This window comes from Cebus imitator, unplaced genomic scaffold, assembly GCF_001604975.1.
Source record: "Cebus imitator isolate Cc_AM_T3 unplaced genomic scaffold, Cebus_imitator-1.0 Scaffold64, whole genome shotgun sequence".
In the NCBI taxonomy this organism is placed as follows: Eukaryota; Metazoa; Chordata; class Mammalia; order Primates; family Cebidae; genus Cebus; species Cebus imitator.
This window is the reverse complement of record NW_016107379.1, coordinates 7547423-7565926: the sequence shown is the minus strand read 5'-3', so window position 1 is coordinate 7565926 and position 18504 is coordinate 7547423. Positions and strand designations below refer to the sequence as shown.

The following is an 18504-nucleotide window of genomic DNA, read 5'->3' as shown; positions in this document are numbered from 1 at the left end:
TTGTTTATAACTTTTGCTCTTTTCTGTTTAAATTTATGCTTTACTTTTTATTTTAAATTCTCTTTCCACTTTCTTTAAGCTTTTTTTTTTTTTTTTTGATGGGGGACCACAGAGTAAGTCTGGCCTAAAGGTTCTGTTTTATGGACTATGTCTTTTTCAAATGCATGTCTACTCTTGCTTTTTTGTGTTTTGGTTTTCTTGGGTCCGAGTGATGAGCTCACGTCATTTTGACTTGTTTTTATGGTTTACTTGCCTCTGATGAGATAATAATGCAGGGCTGCTATTTGCCCCTCATCAGAACAAGTGAGTTATTGGATCCACTGTGTTTCTACCTGATGTGTTAGGATTGTCTTAGATCCATGGATTACTAGTTATCTGTCAGATGGGAAAGAAGCCTGGCTTCCTCTGTGTTTTAGCGGAGATTGCAGTGAGCCGAGATTTCAGTAGAGCCCAGTCCCTCCAGCATTTGCCTTCTGGCCTGCTTTGGGCTTGTTGGACACACTCCAGGGCAGCCAACCCAGATGCTTTCATATTCCTATGAGCTGCTTCTTGCACCTCTACCCATCCTGGGGGTAGAGGTGGAGGGCCATACGGAGGGGTACCTCTGCTGATGGCCCATACTTGGTGTATTGGCCATCCCCATGCTTGGCATCCCCTTGGTCACAGTCACAGAAGCCAACACCTTGGTGGTCCTTGTTTGCTCCACTGCCAAACCTTCCGTGTCCTCTACTCCCCACTGACAATCGTATTTTCAAATTAGGGGTGCACGTGAAGGGGGTTCAGGACATTTTCTACTTACTAGATAACCTTGATGACCTGAAGGAACTTCAGTGACATGGGCTAAAGATTCCTCTTAGTTCTTTTATCAATTGTGGCCCAGTTAGAGCCAGTAGACAGATAATCTTCAAGACCTTTGGCAGTTGGATGGCACCCTTTCCTAGTTTCCACTATTAACATGACTCCAGTCACTGTTTTTCTGGTCTTTTTACCTCCGCTGTTTTTTCTTTTTTTCATTCTCTAGGTTAAATTAATATCTGGAGTGTAGAAAAAGGGAGAAAGCAGAGGCTTGTTTTCAACTCACTGAGTTTATCTAATTTTTAAGTGAGTGCGTCATATTCTGTCTTATTAATGCAAACATGATCGCTTCCTGGTTATTGAGCCTTTGGGATTGCTCTAGGTTTCACTCTCTGTTCTCTGTGTCATGAACATCTTTGAAAAGAACATTTTTGAGATTGTCCTTTTGAGTTTATTCTCCAAAGTGGGCTTAACTTAAATTTTACAACAAAATCAACAATCAAGAGTATTCAGTTTGTATAGGACACAATCATTCTTGTTTTTTTGAGATGGAGTCTCACTCTTGTTGCCCAGGCTGGAATGCAGTGGCGCCATCTCAGCTTACTGCAACCTCCACCTCCTGGGTTTGAGTGAATCTCTTGCCTCAGCCTCTCGAGTAGATGGGATTACAGGTGTGCACCACCATGCCCAGCTAATTATTATCTTTTTAGTAGAGACCGGGTTTCACCATTTGGTCAGGCTGGTCTTGAACCCCTGACCTCGTGATCTGCCTGCCTCAGCCTCCCAAAATGCTGCAATTACAGGCATGAGCCACTGCACCTGGCTGACACATTCAATCTTTAAGCATCTGCCGTGTGCCTGACATAAGGGAGGTAAATTGAGACAAGTAATATGCAGTCTTTGTGTTCAGAGAGCCATCATTTTACCCTTAACGTAAAGATGCCTTGAGAGGCTTTGTCAGGCTCCTCTGAAACTAGATCATCCACTTGCCCACATTCCTCCAATAGAATCAAAAAGAGAAATTAGATTGTTTTAGCATGACTTGTTTTTATTAAAACTATATGGCTTCTAATATATACCCACTCTGTTTTCATACATCATATGTTTAATTAATATAGAATTTTGCCAGCGATTTATGTTAATTTAATATTCTGTCTTGTGACTTGCTGACCATAATGGTGTATCTTAAAATTGAAATTCTTTGAAGCAGAGGAATTTATAAAGCAACCTCACTCTGTATCTGTCTTCCTAGGATAAAGTGAAAGGGGGAAGGAGGAAGAAATGCTTTTACAATGGAAACCTACATAGTGAAAATTGGTATTTTGCAACAATGGGGAGTTTCATTTATTAATCAACTATGTAGTCGTAACTCTTCACAAAGGCTATTCTGGATAGCCTTTGTTACAATAAAATCATTAAGAAAATATATTTGAGGCCCCAACTGTGGGTCTCAATGCAGTTTTTATTTTTAGCAGCATTTATTATGTGTCTGCTATGAACCTAGCCTCATAGTTTATAAGAGGATGCGAGAATACTTACAGACAAGCACGTGTGTGTGTGTGTGTGTGTGTGTGTGTGTGTGTGTGTAGTGATATAGCACCAATCATGTACCAGACACTATTCAACTGCTTCCATAGACTAACTCACTTGACCCCACTATACACATTTTATACATGAGGACACCAGGGCTCAGAGAGATTAAGAAGCTTGCTTAAGTTGCATTGGTAGTAATTAGTGGTATAGGATTCAGAACTGGGCAGTCTGGCTCGGGTTAGTCTCAGTTGCTTGTCATTCCACAGACATGTATTGAGTACTTTCGATTGGCAAGGGATTAAATTGGGTCATTTCTAAGATTCATTCATTCATGAAGTACTTATTGAGTACCTACCATGGGCCAGGGGTAGCATGGTCTCTGCTCCTAGGGAATTCATAGATTAGTGGGTAGTCAGACAGTCAATAAATATGTAATACATTTTCAAACACTGGTAAGTCCTGTAAAGAAAATAAAGAAGGGGAAAGAGAGGGATGGAGGAATGTAGTGTTATTTTAAATTTGATGAGTTGAGGGGGCCTCTCTGAGTAGGTGTCATTTGAGCAGAAACCTGTCTGAGAAGAGGAGGCAGCCATGGGGGAATTTGGAGGGAGAGGAGTGCTCTAGGTAGTGGGAGCAGCAGGCACAAAGGTCCTGAGGTCAGAATGAGCCTGCATGGTGTGCGGCCAGTTACGGAAGACCGGTGTATCTAGAGCTGGGGAGAGTGTTGGTGGTGAAGTCAGAGAACAGGTTAAGGGCCAGGTCGTTTTGGCCCTTGCAGGTTATGGGAGGGGGTTTTGTTTTTCTTCTGAATGTCAGGAGATAGCTTTGAGATTTTTGGGTAAGGGAGTGATGTGTTTTGATTTATGATTATTATTTTTTTAGATACAGGGTCTTGCTCTGTTGCCTAGGCTGGGGTATAGTGGCACAGTCACAGCTCATTGCAGCCTCAGTCTCCCAGGCTCAAGAGATCCTCCCACCTCAGCCTCCCTAGGAGCTGGGACCACCAGCAGGTGCCACTACGCCTGGCTAATTTTTAAAATTTTTGTAGAGACACAGTCTCTCCATGTTGCCGAAGCTGGTTTCGAGCTCCTGGACTCAAGCAGTCCTCCGCCTCAGCCTCCCAAAGTGCTGTGATAGCAGGCATAGACCACCCGGCTTGGCCTGATTTAAATTTTTAAAGGAGCACTCTGGCTGTAGCATGAGGAACTGACTATGGGGTAGCAAAAACAAAACAGGAGGCTTTTATGTTGAGCCAAGGGATTCCCTCTCCTGGAGGGAACTGTTGGTCATGAAGGTGATAGAAGTTGGTCATAAACGTGCGGCCACCACCTGATAACCTGCTCTTGAGCTCAGATCTCTGTCGCAAACCCCACTGCTGGAGCATGCTGATGAGGGGCAGCCTGTGTCATTCAGTTTCATCTTACCCTCTGCCCAGGCCTCCTGAGATGCACATGCTTTCCCTCCACCTTCATTGCTTATGGGGACCATGTCTTGAAGGGAGTCATTTTGGGATAAACTTGTATTAAGACCCTAAGGAAAAAAATGTTAACTTTCCCTGACTGGCTTTAAAAACAGAAGCTTCATATGTACTTTAAAGGATTTATGGCCAGAGATTAGACATGAGAGACAACTTAGGGGTGGAAAAAGACACACAAAAGGGATTCAACTTGGGAAGAAACCCTGGCCTAGGAACCAGACACCTGGGTTCAACCTTTGGCACAGCAGGTGCTAGTGTCTGTACATCTGGGTGAGTTACTTCACCTTTTTGAGTCTGCTTCCACATCAGTGGAGATGATACCTGTCCTGCTAACCTCACGAGGCTGTCGTGGGGTGTGGTGAAATAAGACTGGGAAGCACTGTGTATGGCTGTGCCATGGCCGTCTGTCTGATGTGGCAGCATCACTGCTTAGGAGATCACAGACCCCGGTAGCCCATTGGCTGTTCTCATATGTCAAGTAACATTCCAAAGAACACCCTGGGATGAGGACTGTGGGGGTTTCCCCTGATTGCGTAGTCCTAGGAGGGAAGAATCTGGAGTATGTGACAAGATCTGATTGACTGACTCTTTGCTCCCTCCCCCCTAACAACTGATTTGAGAACTAATTCATACTCTCTGGCCAAGACATTCCAGATTTTTATATGGGCTGTTCCTGGGAAGTTATTGGCTAGAGTTCCCAGGGCAAATGTTAGGGGAGTTGGCTTGGAGTCACTACTTGACCTGGGGAGAAAGATGGATAATCACACACTCTCTAAATACCGTGTCTCACACACACACGCATGTGTGCCTGCACATGAGCAAGGCACAGTTGCAGTCTTTGGGGACTCACAGTGTTTGTGGATAAGTTTGATGTGTAAAAAATAAATGATTAAAACTATGAAATGCTTCAGTGGAATTGTCTTCAAAGTATTGAGAAGGGAGTAATTCTACCAGGGAGTGGGTCAGGGAAAGCGTTAAAGGAGAAGGCATTTGAGCATATTCCTGAAAGATATTTGGAGATTGCTGTGTACAACAGAGTAGGGCTTTTCCAGCAAAGATAAGGAAACAGCTGGGTGGTTCCCGGGAACTGGTCCCTTGGATGTGGAAGGAGGTGGTGATGAAGGAGGCTGCTGAGATTAGGCCAGCCTGGACTGTGGGAAACCACTGTCTGGGCTGATTTTGGCATCTCTGCCCTAAGATTTTGAATTCTTTGTCTTCTGTGCAGTGTTTAGCCATTGACAGAGCTGTTCTGAGGCCCAGTGTGCAAGTGTTGATAAAATGTAAGGTAGGACCCCTGCGATGCCTAGCATGGCATCTTGCCTGAGGTCAGTATTTAAATACTTACTGAAATGACCAATACATGATGTTTATCCTGGAGTTCCAGAGAAGATGTTGTCCCACAAATCCCCAGACACTGGGGTGTGGACACGGTGTGTCCCGTGGTACCCGTATAGTGAAGAGGCAATCCCATCAGTGGCTGCTGCTGTAGTTGGGCTCTGCAGTCATGTCCACACTGAGAGAGGCTGCTGAGGGTATGACGTCCCAGCTGATGAGCTTGTCCATCTGCCCTGTAGTCAGAAGCATAGTGGAAGAGAAGTGGATTCTCTCCCGTGAGTCTATTTCCATGAGTACCTTCTGTGAAAATGGTACCATTTTAGTAATTACAGTTTGTTTGTTTTTTTTTTTTGACATTGCATAAGTAAGTATGTGATTAAATGGTCTGTGGTCAGTGGAATGGGAGTTCAAGGTGTCTTTCCTATATTTCTTTCTTTCTTTTTTTTTTTTAAGGCTAGTTAAGTGCAGTAGTGAGGAGGGGGAGGCGTAGAACAAGGAGTTCAATCTGTAACTGACTGGACTATCAATTGAGATAACTCACGACCTTCAGACCAGCCGAAGGTGCCTTTTCTGTGTGCTTTGCATTACCCCTCTAGTTGGGTGACGCTGCCTGTGACTCCAGGCCATGCTGCTTTCCTCCGCCTCGTACCATCCTTCTTCCCGGATGTCTCATCATCAGCTAGAGCTCATGGATGTGACTGCTAGGTTAACCTTCAGTTTCTTGTATGTTCTCTTACCTGGGGGCTAGGTCTAATTCACCTGCAGAGCTCCAAGAGGAGAGAATATGGGGAAGGCACCCTCTACTACCCCCTTGTGATCTGATGGCCCACAGGTCACCAAGGCCCTTTCCATGGAGTCATGTCACTTTCTTGCCATAGTCCTTAGTCTCCGTCTCCCAGTTACTCCAAGGTGACATTCAGAGGTCTTCACATCTGCTGCTAGGCAGGGCTCTGTCATGTTACCAAACCTTCAAACCAGAAAAGGTAACTGGGCCTTCTCAGTTTCACAGCCATTTTTTGAATATCGTAGGGACGTAATTTCTTCATTGGCTTCCTACTAAGGTCTAAAGAGCAAGGCCTGCCTTTCCTGGCATTTGCCCACCTCACCACCCTCCCACCCACTACTCTCTTTTAAAAATGTTGTGGAAATTTTTAAGCATATACAAGAGAAGAGAATTGTATAATGAACCTGCAAGTGCCAGCTTCAGCAGTGATCAACTTGGGCATCTTATATCATTTATATCCCACCTACTCATCCTTAATTATTTTGAAGCAAATGCCAGACATTTTATTCATAAGTATTTTAGCATATAATTTTAAAAGACGAAGATTTTGTAAAATCATACTTCCATTATCATACCCAATAATTCCTTAATATCAGTCTTCAAATTTTCCTAAATATCTCAAAATCTTTATCTTTTTGTATCTTGTTTTAATTGAATTGGTTGATCTCTTAAGTTTCTTTACATCTGTAGGTGCTTGCTCTGTCTTTTATTCTTGCAATTTATTGAGGAAGCCAGATCTTTGGTTCTCTTTAGTTTCACATAGTGTAGATTAGCTGATTGTATCCTCACAGGATTGTTTAACATGTTTCATGCTCTTCTGTATTTTCTACAAATTGGTGTCGTATCTAGAGGCTTGTTTAGGATTCAGATTCTTTTTTGGCAAGCATACTTCATAGGTGGTGGTGTGAACTTCTTTTGGGAAACATATAATGTTTGCTTGTCTGTGTGTTGGCTGATTGAGTTTTTAAATGTGTTAAGTATTTAAGAGGGTTCCTTAATTTTTTTTTGAGACAGAGTCTTGCTCTGTCACCCAGGCTGGAGTGCAGTGGCACAATTCTGGCTCACTGCAACCTCTGCCTCCTGGGTTCAAGCAATTCTCCTGCCTCAGCCTCTTGAGTACTTGGGATTACAGGTGCGCCACCATGCCCAGGTAATACATGTATTTTTTTTTTTTTTTTTAGTAGAGACAAGGTTTCATTATGTTGGCCAGGTTGGTCTTGAACTCTTGACCTTAAGTGATCTGCCTGCCTTGGCATCCCAAAGAGCTAGGATTACAGGCGTGAGCCACTGTGCCGGGCTGGGTTCCTTAATGTTTACCTGGGTCCAGGTGGTGGTCTTGAGAAAGTGGGAAAGAGTATGCTCACAGAGATCTTTCCTTGTTGAGGTTTGATGATGGTGGAGCTATTTCGTTCTCTGCCCTTGAACTACTTGCTTATGTTGGTTTCTCCAGCACTTCCAAAAAAGATGAATTGGCATGAAATTGATCCAGAGATTGTTTCTCTTGGTCATAAAAGGTACGCTTGCTCAGGAAACACTGAGTAAGGAGAGGCTCAGGTGTTTGAAAGTTATTTTTGGATTTTAGAAATGTTTCTTGGTTTGGCTAAACCAGCTGCTTTTGCTGATACTCTCCAGTATGTTTTCATTTAATTTTAAGGTAACTCTTTTCTTCTTTTAGGATCTCATTTTGCCCAATGGCGGTACTCCAGCAGGTACTTCAAGTCCAGCTTCTTCATCTTCCCTTCTCAACAGACTTCAGCTTGATGATGACATTGATGGTGAGACCAGAGATCTCTTCGTTGTAGTCGATGATCCCAAGAAGCATGTGTGTACAATGGAGACCTACATCACGTATAGGATCACCACCAAAGTAGGTCCCTGTGTTACAGAATGCCCATGTGGAGTGGTCTCAGGGGATTGGGGTGTACCTCAGTGAATTTTGCCTTTGCTCCCTGCCTCATTGTACATCTCTGTTCACCTTGATTACAGTTGTGGGTGTGGGTTTTTGAGAGATTAGATGTAATTCAGATTAACAGGATTATATATAGCAGTTTTTTAAAATCTTAGAATGAGGAAGAAATCATACTAAGATTTTTCAAATAAACAATCCCTACACTTGCACTTATTTTTCACCATGATGCTGTTTAACATGTTAATGGTCTGAAGACAAGGCTGTTCAAATGCTTTGCTTTATTACCTTAAGGCTTTGACACTCTAGTCCTAATTCAGATTCCTGACGACCAGGGCTGGACAAAGTACAGAGCTCTTTTCGCTTGAGCTAAAATGAGCTTAGTGCTGACAGTCAATGTCGGCAAATAATTACCCACCCAATTCTAAGGTACAGTTATCTTCTCTCTCCAGTTGTGGGGAGCCAGTTTAGGCCTTCTGAGGGCAGGCAGCTTCTGACTCTTTTCTCTGCAGGCTCCAAGAAAGTAACATCGTAATGGCAGCTAGTTATTGGACAGTTACCCTGCACTGTGTTTTTTTGCAGTTGAAACCCTTTTATTTTTATGTCATATAAGTAATGTATGTTCATTGTAGAAAACATAGAAATTGCAAGTAAGCTAAAACGGTAAAAGAATGCCTGTAAGCTCACCAGCCAGAAATAATCATTGGTGACTTTCTATACTACTTTTCTTCATCTGGTTACAAAAATGAGTATTTTGCATACCCCCAGTTCGCTTAATACATTGTGAACATCTTTCTATGCTAGGAAATGCCAGTAAGCATGCTTTTATGCTATTGTTTATAAGACTGCAGTAGTGTTCCACTGTATGAATGTACCCTCATTTATTTTGTGCTAAATGCTTTACATATATTATCAGTTGATCTTCACCCTCAAGGAAATATAAATGCTGTTATCTTACAAATGGGAAAACAGAGAGACAGAGATGTTAAGAAAATTGCTCACAGACATGCAACCCTTCGGTGTTGGAGCTGGAACTAGAGTCCAGGTCTGTCTGATTCCAGAGATAGTAAATATTAATAATCATGCCCAAAATACATTATTTTTTTTCCTTTTTTTTTTGAGACAGAGTCTTGCTTTGTTGCCCAGGCTGGAGTGCAGTGGTGGGACTTCAGTTGACTGCAAACTCTGCCTCCCAGTTTCAGGCGATTCTCCTGCCTCAGCCTCCTGAGTAGCTGGGATTACTACACTACGTCTGGCTAATTTTTATATTTTTAGTAGAGACGGGGTTTCACCATGTTGGATAGGCCGGTTTCGAACTCCTGACCTCAGGTGATCCACCTGCCTCAGTCTCCCAAAGTGCTGGGATTACAGGTGTGAGCCACCACGCTCAGCCCAAAAGACGTGATTTTCAAGAGAGGGATGGTTCCTATACCCAGCACCATGGTCCAATAGCATGGCCTGCGTGCTTGAAGCTGACAATACAGAAATAGACTTGAAGGTGAGGAAATAGAGGCGAGCCTTCAACTCCTGTCAGAGGTTATTCTTCTCTTGTCTTTAGCCTCATACCAGCGGTGTGGGGAAAAAAAAGTCATAAAACTACAACTAATTCCTCTTTCCAAATGCCTCAGTGGTCGACAGAGTATAAATGCTGCTCAGAGGCTGAATTACATACAATGCAGAGTGGACATTAGATTGATGACAAAGTTATTGCTGATTGTGGTTTGAGCAGTTTCATTGGTGTAGTGCTGCAGAACCCAAGTGGGTTAGAGTGAGTGAGAGGTAAGAGAGAGAAGACAAGAGTGTTAGAAGTTTGGCAATGAAAGTCAGCATAGAGAGCAGTGATCAGAAGGGGGCGTGGGCTTGAGGGAGAGAGAGGGAGGCTTTTTTTTTTTCTGCTGTTGTTTTTAAGGATGAAAGAGACTTGTTTAAGTGCCAAGTGCCCATTGGTATTGGTAGAGGAGGAGATATTAGGTTGAAGATTGGAGAGTAGGGTGGAAGCTCCTGGGAAGGTGGAGGAAGCTGGAATTGCCACTGATGGGGCGGTGTACTTTTTCCGTTGTTTGTGGAGAAGGAAGGGAAGTTTGTTTTGTGGCAGGAAGTTAAGGGGTTCTTTGCTTATATCTGCAGTTTTCTCTTTGAATAGATGATGATGTCTTAGGGTTGGGGTGGGGTAAAGTGGGGATTAGAAATTTTCAAAACTTTTATGGGCCTTTTGAGAAATGATGTGGACAGTGTGGGAGTGAGTTGATAAAGGGAATATTACAAGGGTGCCTGGCAGTGTTTGAGGGTCTGGTTGTAGAATGTATCGTGTCTGTCCATGTGTTTGCCTGATTTTGTTTTTCCTCCAGCAGTGTGCTCACACGCCCAGGTCTGGTAGAGCAAGCGGGTTTTTGCGAGTTGGGTGAATGGGCAGTGGGGAGGGAGCATTTAGATACTGCTGTAAGTAAGGGATTGAAGTTCTGGGCCACGGAACAGATGCTGAGGAAGGAAGGAAGTAAAGACATGAGTGGACAGAAGGCCAAGGAACTTTGGATCCCAAGAGGCTGAGAAACCAGGGATGTTCTGAAGGGGAAGAGCCTGAAATATAGGGGATGCCATTTAGAGGGAGATGGGTGGGTTTCTGCCTGGTTATGGTCTGGGGAGGAGCCGTGGAATGGAAGGAAACATTGCTTGCTGAGAGGCTGGTGTTGTGTGTGTGAATCACTTGGATCTTGAGGGCACCTAGACTGTGGAAGGGCTTGGGAAGGGAAGCCTAAGAACCAGCTGCTGGAATCCTCGGGGCATCAAGAGAAATGGAGAGCTGCTAGAGGACAACGGCTGTGCGGAGGGGTAGAGGATGTGTGTCGCTGGATGGCACGAGCCTCAGAAGGGTTTTCACAGGATAGTGGAGGAGTGGTGGTCAGGGGCTGTGTGAAACGAGGAACATGTCAGCAGCAGCTCTTGGCCTTGCAGGCTGGGTGAGGCCTGTGGAATGTGAGCAGCTCACAGAGGGACCAACGGCAGGGAGGCCGCATTCTCAGGGAGAGCCAGGTTTCAGAATTTGAATGGGCAGAAGAACAACAGGACTTTATTAATTATGGCATGGGTCTTTCAGAGAGCTTGGCAGAAAGATCTGAGAGGAAGGAGAGAAGTAGAAGTCCATGTCGGAAGAAGGGAAGCCAGAGGAGTGTGAGGATGAGAAGCTGGAAGCCTCTCTAATTGTCATTCTCAGGGCAGTGGGGTTTCGAGGCAGAATGGGACTAGCTGGTTTTTGTTTGATAAGGGAAGAGATCCCTTTGTTGGGAGATGGGGTTTGCCTAGAATTCTTAAGATTCAGCTGTGGCCTGGACAGATGGCACTTCTGATGAAGACCACATCTCTCTGGAGTGAGTCAGTTGTCAATTTTGGGTCAAATGGGCATTCTTCAGAATGGCCCAGGGTCACAGATGTTGGGCATGTCAGCTCTTGGGGCATCAGGGGAGACCGTTTGTGGTAGGGCGAGGCCCAGTGGATGGGCCCCGCTGGGTGACCAATGAGACTGTGATTCTGTGCTGGGTCTTCCAAAGTGTTGAACTTTCAAAGGAAAAAAAAAATGTCAGAGATGTCTGGAGATGACCAGGGACGTATTCACGTGGAGTGATGGTGTTACAAACCTCTAACTTAGTAAAAATGAGTATTCTTGACTGTGACTCTTGTGCTTGGTCACCTGTTCTTAGACCTGACTGTACGTATGTGCCCATGACTTTGTGGTCTTTGGACATTCTGCACTGTGGACACATGATGTGGACAGACATAGAACCAGATGATGCCGTGATTGTGGAATTGTGCGTGTATGCTTTGCATTCTTTTTTAAAAACTGTTTTGTTTACTATAGACATTCAAAAATAGAGATAAATGTATATTTTTAAATTTTCCTGAGTTAGATACTGAATTTCCCGGAGGAAAAATTTACTACAAACTCATCTTTGGAGTTTTACTGGGCTGCCTGTTTTATGAATACTGTGAGTCCTATAAATGTGTTTCTCTCCAGAAATTTCAAGTAATGTCTCTGGCCCAGTTTTAGCCGGTGTGCAGTGTTTCATTGTGTGTTTTGCTAGCCTCATTCCTGGCTCTGCTTTTTCACTCTGTCCTTGCTTTTTCTTTATCTTTTTTCACCTACTTCTAATTTATGTCATTTGATTGTATTTTACTTATCACTGTATCTTTTCTAGAACAAATAGTGGTAAAAATAAGTAAAATAAATACTGGGTCAGAGGGTGTGCGATCATCCATTTCTTTTTTTTTTGGAGATGGAGTTGGACTGTGCCACCCAGGCTGGAATGTAGTGGTGCAAACTCAGCTCACTGCAACCTCCACCTCCCGAATTCAAGCGATTCTCCTGCCTCAGCCTCTCAAATAGCTGGAACTACAGGTGTGCGCCACTACGCCTGGCTAATTTTTGTATTTTTGCTGCGTTCTAGCAATTCTCATGCCTCAGCCTCCTGAGTGGATAGGATTACAGGCACCCACCACCACACCTGGCTAATTTTTGTATTTTTAACAGAGGCAGGTTTCACCATGTTGGGCAGGCTAGTCTTAAACTCCTGCCCCCAAATGATCTATCTGTGTCGGCCTCACAAAGTGCTGGGATTACAATTGTGAGCCACCTCATCCAGCTGATAATCATGTAACATTTAAGAAGGCAAAAAGTGGAGCCTTACATCAGTTTGGTTTACAATGAAAATGAGTTGCTTTAATTTGTCACCTTTCAAAATATGCATGTCGTGAGCCCATAATCATGGGCAAGTTCTCAGATGGAGCCTGTTGGGGGCGGTGGAAAGCCTTGAACTTCCCTTCAAACTCTGTTTTTGTTTTTATTTTTTTGAGACAGGGTCTCACTCTGTCGCCCAAGCTGGAGTGCAATGGCACAATCAGCTCACTGTAGTCTCCACCTCCTGGGCTCAGATGATCCTCCCACCTCAGCCTCTGAGTAGTAGGGACTGCAAGCATGTACCACACCTGGCTAATTTAATTTTTTTTTTTTTTTGGCAGAGATGGGGTCTCGCTGTGTTGCCCAGGCTTGTCTCAAACTCTAGGGCTCAAGCTGATCCATCCTTCTTGGCCTCTTAAAGTGCTGGGATTATAGGTGTGAGCCACCACACCCGGTTCCAAGTCTCTCACTTTTGAACCTAGGGTTCAAGGAGGCTTAGTGACATGACGTGTCAGGAATCTGATAGAGATGCAAGAACTGCACAGGCGCAGAGTCCTTCCCACTCCGCCTGTGCCGTGCGGGGATGGGACTATCAGCCCACTTGTTCCCAATATTTCTGTCATGCTGTGTTTGAGAATTCATCAGCAATGACTTGCCCTCTGCATTTAAGCCTTATCATTTGTTTCACTCTCCAGTCTTACAATGCTAATTCCTTTGGGAGAATCATCTGATAAGTCACAAATACCTACATTGAGTGATTTCCCCACATCTTCACCCCTCGCAAACACAGGGGAAGGTTGTGTGTTTCACAGGCATATTCTGGTGTGTGGGGCTGAAGTGGAGAAACGGCGCAGTTAGTTGGGGGTCAGTCCAAGACCGAGTCCTTTTAACGTCACCATTTTGCTAAGACTGTGAGCACAGGTTTTGGGGAGGATGAAATCATAATTTTGATGCCAGAGCTGTTCACAGCTTTTTCTTTGATGAATCACTCTCGTTCATGTGCTTTAAAGATTTTCTTGATGTTGTGAATTAAAACAGACTTTTGGCTTGAAAGAGTAAATTTATGAGATATAGCTTGACCCATTTTTGTCTCGAACTTTAATTTCTGAGAAGTATGACGGTCATATAGTCTGTACCCTCGTAGGGAAAAATGGCTTTATGTGAGACGTGATTTTAGTTTGGGCCAATAAATGAGTAAAAATCTTGTTTTGGTAAAAATCAATTTTATTTAACATTGGTCTTCATTATTAAAGTGCGGCAGTCACATTTCAGAAAATTTTAAAAACGGGAAAGGGGATGAGATTATTAATATTTTTCTGCAATACACTGGTGTCTTTGATTATTTCTAGATTTTTTTCTTATCCATATAAAATACAACAGTTTCAAGGTCATGGTTCTGGTTGATTCAGCAAAAGCTTTTCTATTTTCATCTAATCTGCCCCCTAAATGAGCAGTGATCTATTATCTTTACTTTTTGTTTATTTCCCCTTTGGCAAAAGTTGTCAGCTTATTTTGCAGAAGGTGGAGACAATTTCTTTTCACAGATTTGGACTTAGTAGCAATATCCTAAGTGGAATTTTTCTGCTAAAAGAAATTGTTAGAGTTAAGCTTGGAGGAAATGAATCAAATGTTTCTAAACAATTCTGGGGGATAGTTGAATTCTGTTTCCTGAGGGTAGGGAAAAAAACCTGGCATTTTTATTCTAGTTCCTTGGATTTTTGACTGGGCTCAGTGTCCCAGACTGGTCTTTTCTGCGTTGGTAAACGCTGCCATTTGGCTGGTGTTTTTGGTGGAAGGAAAATGTGATCTTGCCTAGTTTGGTTATTCCAAGAGAGCTTTTTTCCCTCCCTTCAGCCAAGATACGCTCTTCCCTTATGCTTTTTTTCCATTCTCCTCTTCTTTGCAGAGTACTCGGGTGGAGTTTGACCTGCCAGAATATTCTGTTCGTCGAAGATACCAGGATTTTGACTGGTTGAGGAGCAAACTGGAAGAATCCCAGCCCACTCATCTCATTCCCGTAGGTAGTAAGTCACCACAGCTTGTTTCTCCCTTGTCCTGTGTCGTCGTTCCTGAAGGGGTTCACTCAACTCTCACCCCTTAAATTATACCAGATTCACCCAGCAAACATACGTAAAATATGTTAATGGACACTGTATATAATATTTTACCTTTTAGGCTTTAGTTTCTGATTTGCTATGTATTAAGCCAGTTTTATGGCTGGCTGGGTGTTCTTTAGACATGGGAGCAGAAATCTAGCACAAAATCCATTCCAACCACAGTTTTTCATTAAAAAACCAACAAGGAAACCACCTAACTCTGTTTATTGAAGCAACGTGACATTTATCTACTCCAGTGCTGCCATCTGCACAGTTTTTAAAAAACAGAGCCAGAGCAAATGATATTTAAATCAACCTTTTTTTTTTTTTCCCCCCGCCTTTGAGACAGAGTCTCACTCTCTTCCCTAGGCCGGAGTGTAGTAGTGTGATCTTGGCTCACTGCAACCTCTGCCTCCCAGGTTCAGGCAATTCTTGTGCCTCAGCCTCCCTAGTAGCTGGGATTACAGGCACCTTCCATCATGCCTGACCAATTTTTATGCTTTTAGTAGAGACGGGGTTTCACTATGTTGGGCAGGCTGGTCTTGAACTTGACTTCAGATCATCTACCTGCTTCAGCCTCCCTGAGGCTGAATCACCTGAGGTCAGGAGTTCAAGACCAGCCTGGCCAACGTGGTGAAATTTGTCTCTACAAAAAATTCAAAAATTAGGCAGGCATGGTGGCATGCACCTGTAGTTCCAGCTATGTGGGAGGCTGAGGCAGGAGAATCACTTGAACCCAGGAGTCATGGGTTGTAGTGAACCAAGATTGTGCCACTGCACTCCTGCCTGGGTGACACAGCAAGACTCCATCACACACACACATGCACACACGCACACACACACACACACACACACACACAAAGTAGAAATAGTAACAGTTTAGACATCAGATGTCTCTTTGGGCGTTGGGGGCTTTAGGGCAGTTTGAGTCATAAAACTCCTCAGAGGGGCTGATTTATCTTTCAGTAAAAACCTTTGTTGAATGATAACTTCTTAGTACTACCAACTTTCTGTTACCACAGCATCTTCCAGCCTTCTTTGTTTCCCCATGGTTAGAAGAGGCGGTGTATGTTGTGAACGCACTGGCAGTTTTCTTAGTTTTTAAGGTGAAAAGAGTCACGTTGCTAGTACTGTGGTAGAAATGATGGCTCTCACCTGGGATGCAGTTCTTTCTCAGAGCATCTCCTTTTTTCCCACACACCCTTTCAGCTCTCCAGTTTTGCTTTTCTGTCTTCGAATCCCTTAAAAACATGCCTGAAGAGGAAATAGTAGTTTTTAAGCAGTTGGGAATATTTCTTAAAATAGAATCTTAAGGTGGCAAAATTGGCAGCTAGTGAATACTTTTTAAAAAATAAACCTCATTTTAAAACGTTATCAGAATTACAGAATTATTGTGAAGGTAGTAGAGTGAATTCTCAAACCTCACATCCAGTATTAACATTTTATATTAGTGTGGCACATTTGTCACAGTGAACCAGTCGTTACTATGAGATAAACATTATTAACTAAGTCTTTTATTCCAAGTTCCTTTTTCTTTTCTTTTCTTTTTTTTTTTTTTTTGAGATGGAGTTTAGCTGTGTCACCTAGGCTAGAGTGCAGTGGCACGATCTCGTCTCACTGCAGCCTCCACCTCCAGGGTTCAAGCAGTTCTCCTGCCTCAGCTCCTGAGTAGCTGGGACTACAGGCGCCTGCCACCACACCCGGCTAATTTCTGTATTTTTAGTAGAGATAGGGTTTTGCCATGTTGGCCAGGCTGGTCTTGACCTCCAGTAATCTGCGTGCCTCGGCCTCCCAAAGTGCTGGGATTACAGGCATGACCTACCATGCCTGGACCAAGTTCCTTTTTCTATTCCAGGATCTTATCCAGGATCCCATATTTCATGTAGCAGTCATGTCTCTTTAGGCTCTTCTTGGTTGTGACAGTTTCTCAGGCTTTTCCTTTTTTGGATGTCCTTGACCGTTTTGAGGAGTACTAGTCAGGAATTTTGTAGACCGCCCCTCAGTTGACATTTGTCTGATGACTTTCCCGATTGGGGTAATGTGTTTGGGGAGGAAACCACAGAGGCAAGCTGCCACCCTCATCACCTCGTATCCAGGGCACGTGCTGTCAACAGGGTGGGTGTCCGTTGATGTGAACCTCCATCACCTGATTTCAGTTAGTGCTGGTCAGCTTTTTTCACTGTACAATTACTCTTTTTCCCTGCCTTTCTGTACTATACTCTCTGGAAGACAGTCACTGTTTATTTGTAGCCCACACTATGCATTAGGGAGCTGCCCTCCTGGCAGGCAGCTGGTGCCTGTGAGGTTGGTACTGGAAGCTCAAAGGTAAGACAGTGACACCTGCTGGTGAAATGTAGTGTCTACTCTTCCATAGACACTAAAAGAGGATCAGAGTTTCCAGAATGCCCAAGGTGGATCCAGAGCATCTTTAAGTGTGGTTTCTGATGGTCTGAATAGAAGCAGTTGGTAGAAAGCTACTTTAGAAATAAGCAGAAACTTACTTTTTTCATAAATTCTTGATACATATCTGGAATGGAGAGAGATTTAATATGGGAGAGCCTCTTTGATTTAAGTGTGAAAGTCAAACCAGAAACCAACCCCCTCATCTCCTACAAAAAATCATTTTATAGCAGCTTTGCTAGGAGGTGTCTGTCTGTTATTTAAGCATCATCTGGGGAGGAACAGAGGGTGGGATGAGAAGTTATAAGGAAGAGAAAGGACCCCTGCCTTGGGGAACTTATTAACAGTTGGAGACCCAGTAAACTTGCAGAAATGTTCATTTCCCTTTTTAGAAATGGATTTATTGAGATTTAGTTTATATAACATATAATTCACCCATTTAAAATGTACAGTTCAAAGGCTTTTAGTATATTCATAAAATTTTACTATCATCAGCATTATCCATTTTAGAAACTTTTTATCACCCCAAAAAGAAACCTCACATCCCTTAGCTGTCACAAATACTGTATATCCCCCAGGCCCTGGCAACCCGTTGTGTACTTTCTACAGATTTACCTCTTCTGGGCATGTCATGGAAGTGAAATGATACACAATGTGATTTTTATGTTGCTGGTTTTTTTCACTTAGCATATTTTCAAGGTTCATCCATGTTGTAGCATATATTAATATTTTGTTACTTTTTATTGCCACATAATATTCCAGTTTATGGATAATACCACATTTTGTCTGTTCACCCTTGATGGACGTTTTGGTTGTTTCACTTTTTGGCTGCTATGAGTAATGCTGCTGTGAAGATTCATGTACAGGTGTTTTCTGTGGACATGTTCTCATTTTTGGGATGGTGGTGTATTCCTAGGAGTGTAATTATTGAAACATACATAACTCTATAATTGACGCTTTGAAGAACTGCCAGACTGTTTTCAAGAGCGATGGTATCATCTTACATTTCCATATGCGATGTGTAGGAGTTTCTCCACATCTCCATCAGCCTTGTTCCTGTTTGTCTTTTGAATTGTAGCCATCCCACTGGATGTTCAGTGCTGTCTCATTGTGGTTTTAATTTGCATTTTCCTAATGATAATTGAGCATCTTTTCATGTGCTTTTGGATGTTCGTATATCTTCCTTGGAGAAATATCAATTAAGATCTGTTGCCCATTTAATTAGGATGCCTTTTTATCCTTAAGTGTTCATAGTTCTTTTTAAAAATTAATTAATTAATTGTGCATTTATTTAGAGGCAGGATGTTGTTTTGTCTCCCAGGCTGGAGTGCAGTGGTGCAATCACAGCTCGCTGCAGCCTCGACCTCCCGGGATCAAGCAATCCTCCCACCTCAGCCTCCATATATACGTGCCACCATGCCTGGCTGTTTTTTAAAATTTTTTGTAGAGACAAGGTATCACTGTGTTGCCCAGGCTGGTCTTGAACTCTTGGGCTGAAGTGATCTTCCC

At 43.2% G+C, this 18504-nt stretch overlaps 1 protein-coding gene across 1 annotated transcript in view; it reads left to right on the top strand.

Moving 5' to 3' along the window:
* Nucleotides 1–18504, top strand: part of SNX30 (sorting nexin family member 30) — a 120742-nt gene that overhangs the window by 46847 nt on the left and 55391 nt on the right. Inside the window, exons 2-3 of the mRNA XM_017530366.2 lie at nucleotides 7600–7791; nucleotides 14406–14516. Coding sequence (XP_017385855.1) covers nucleotides 7600–7791; nucleotides 14406–14516 — 303 coding nt within the window. The remainder of the gene's footprint in view (nucleotides 1–7599; nucleotides 7792–14405; nucleotides 14517–18504) is intronic.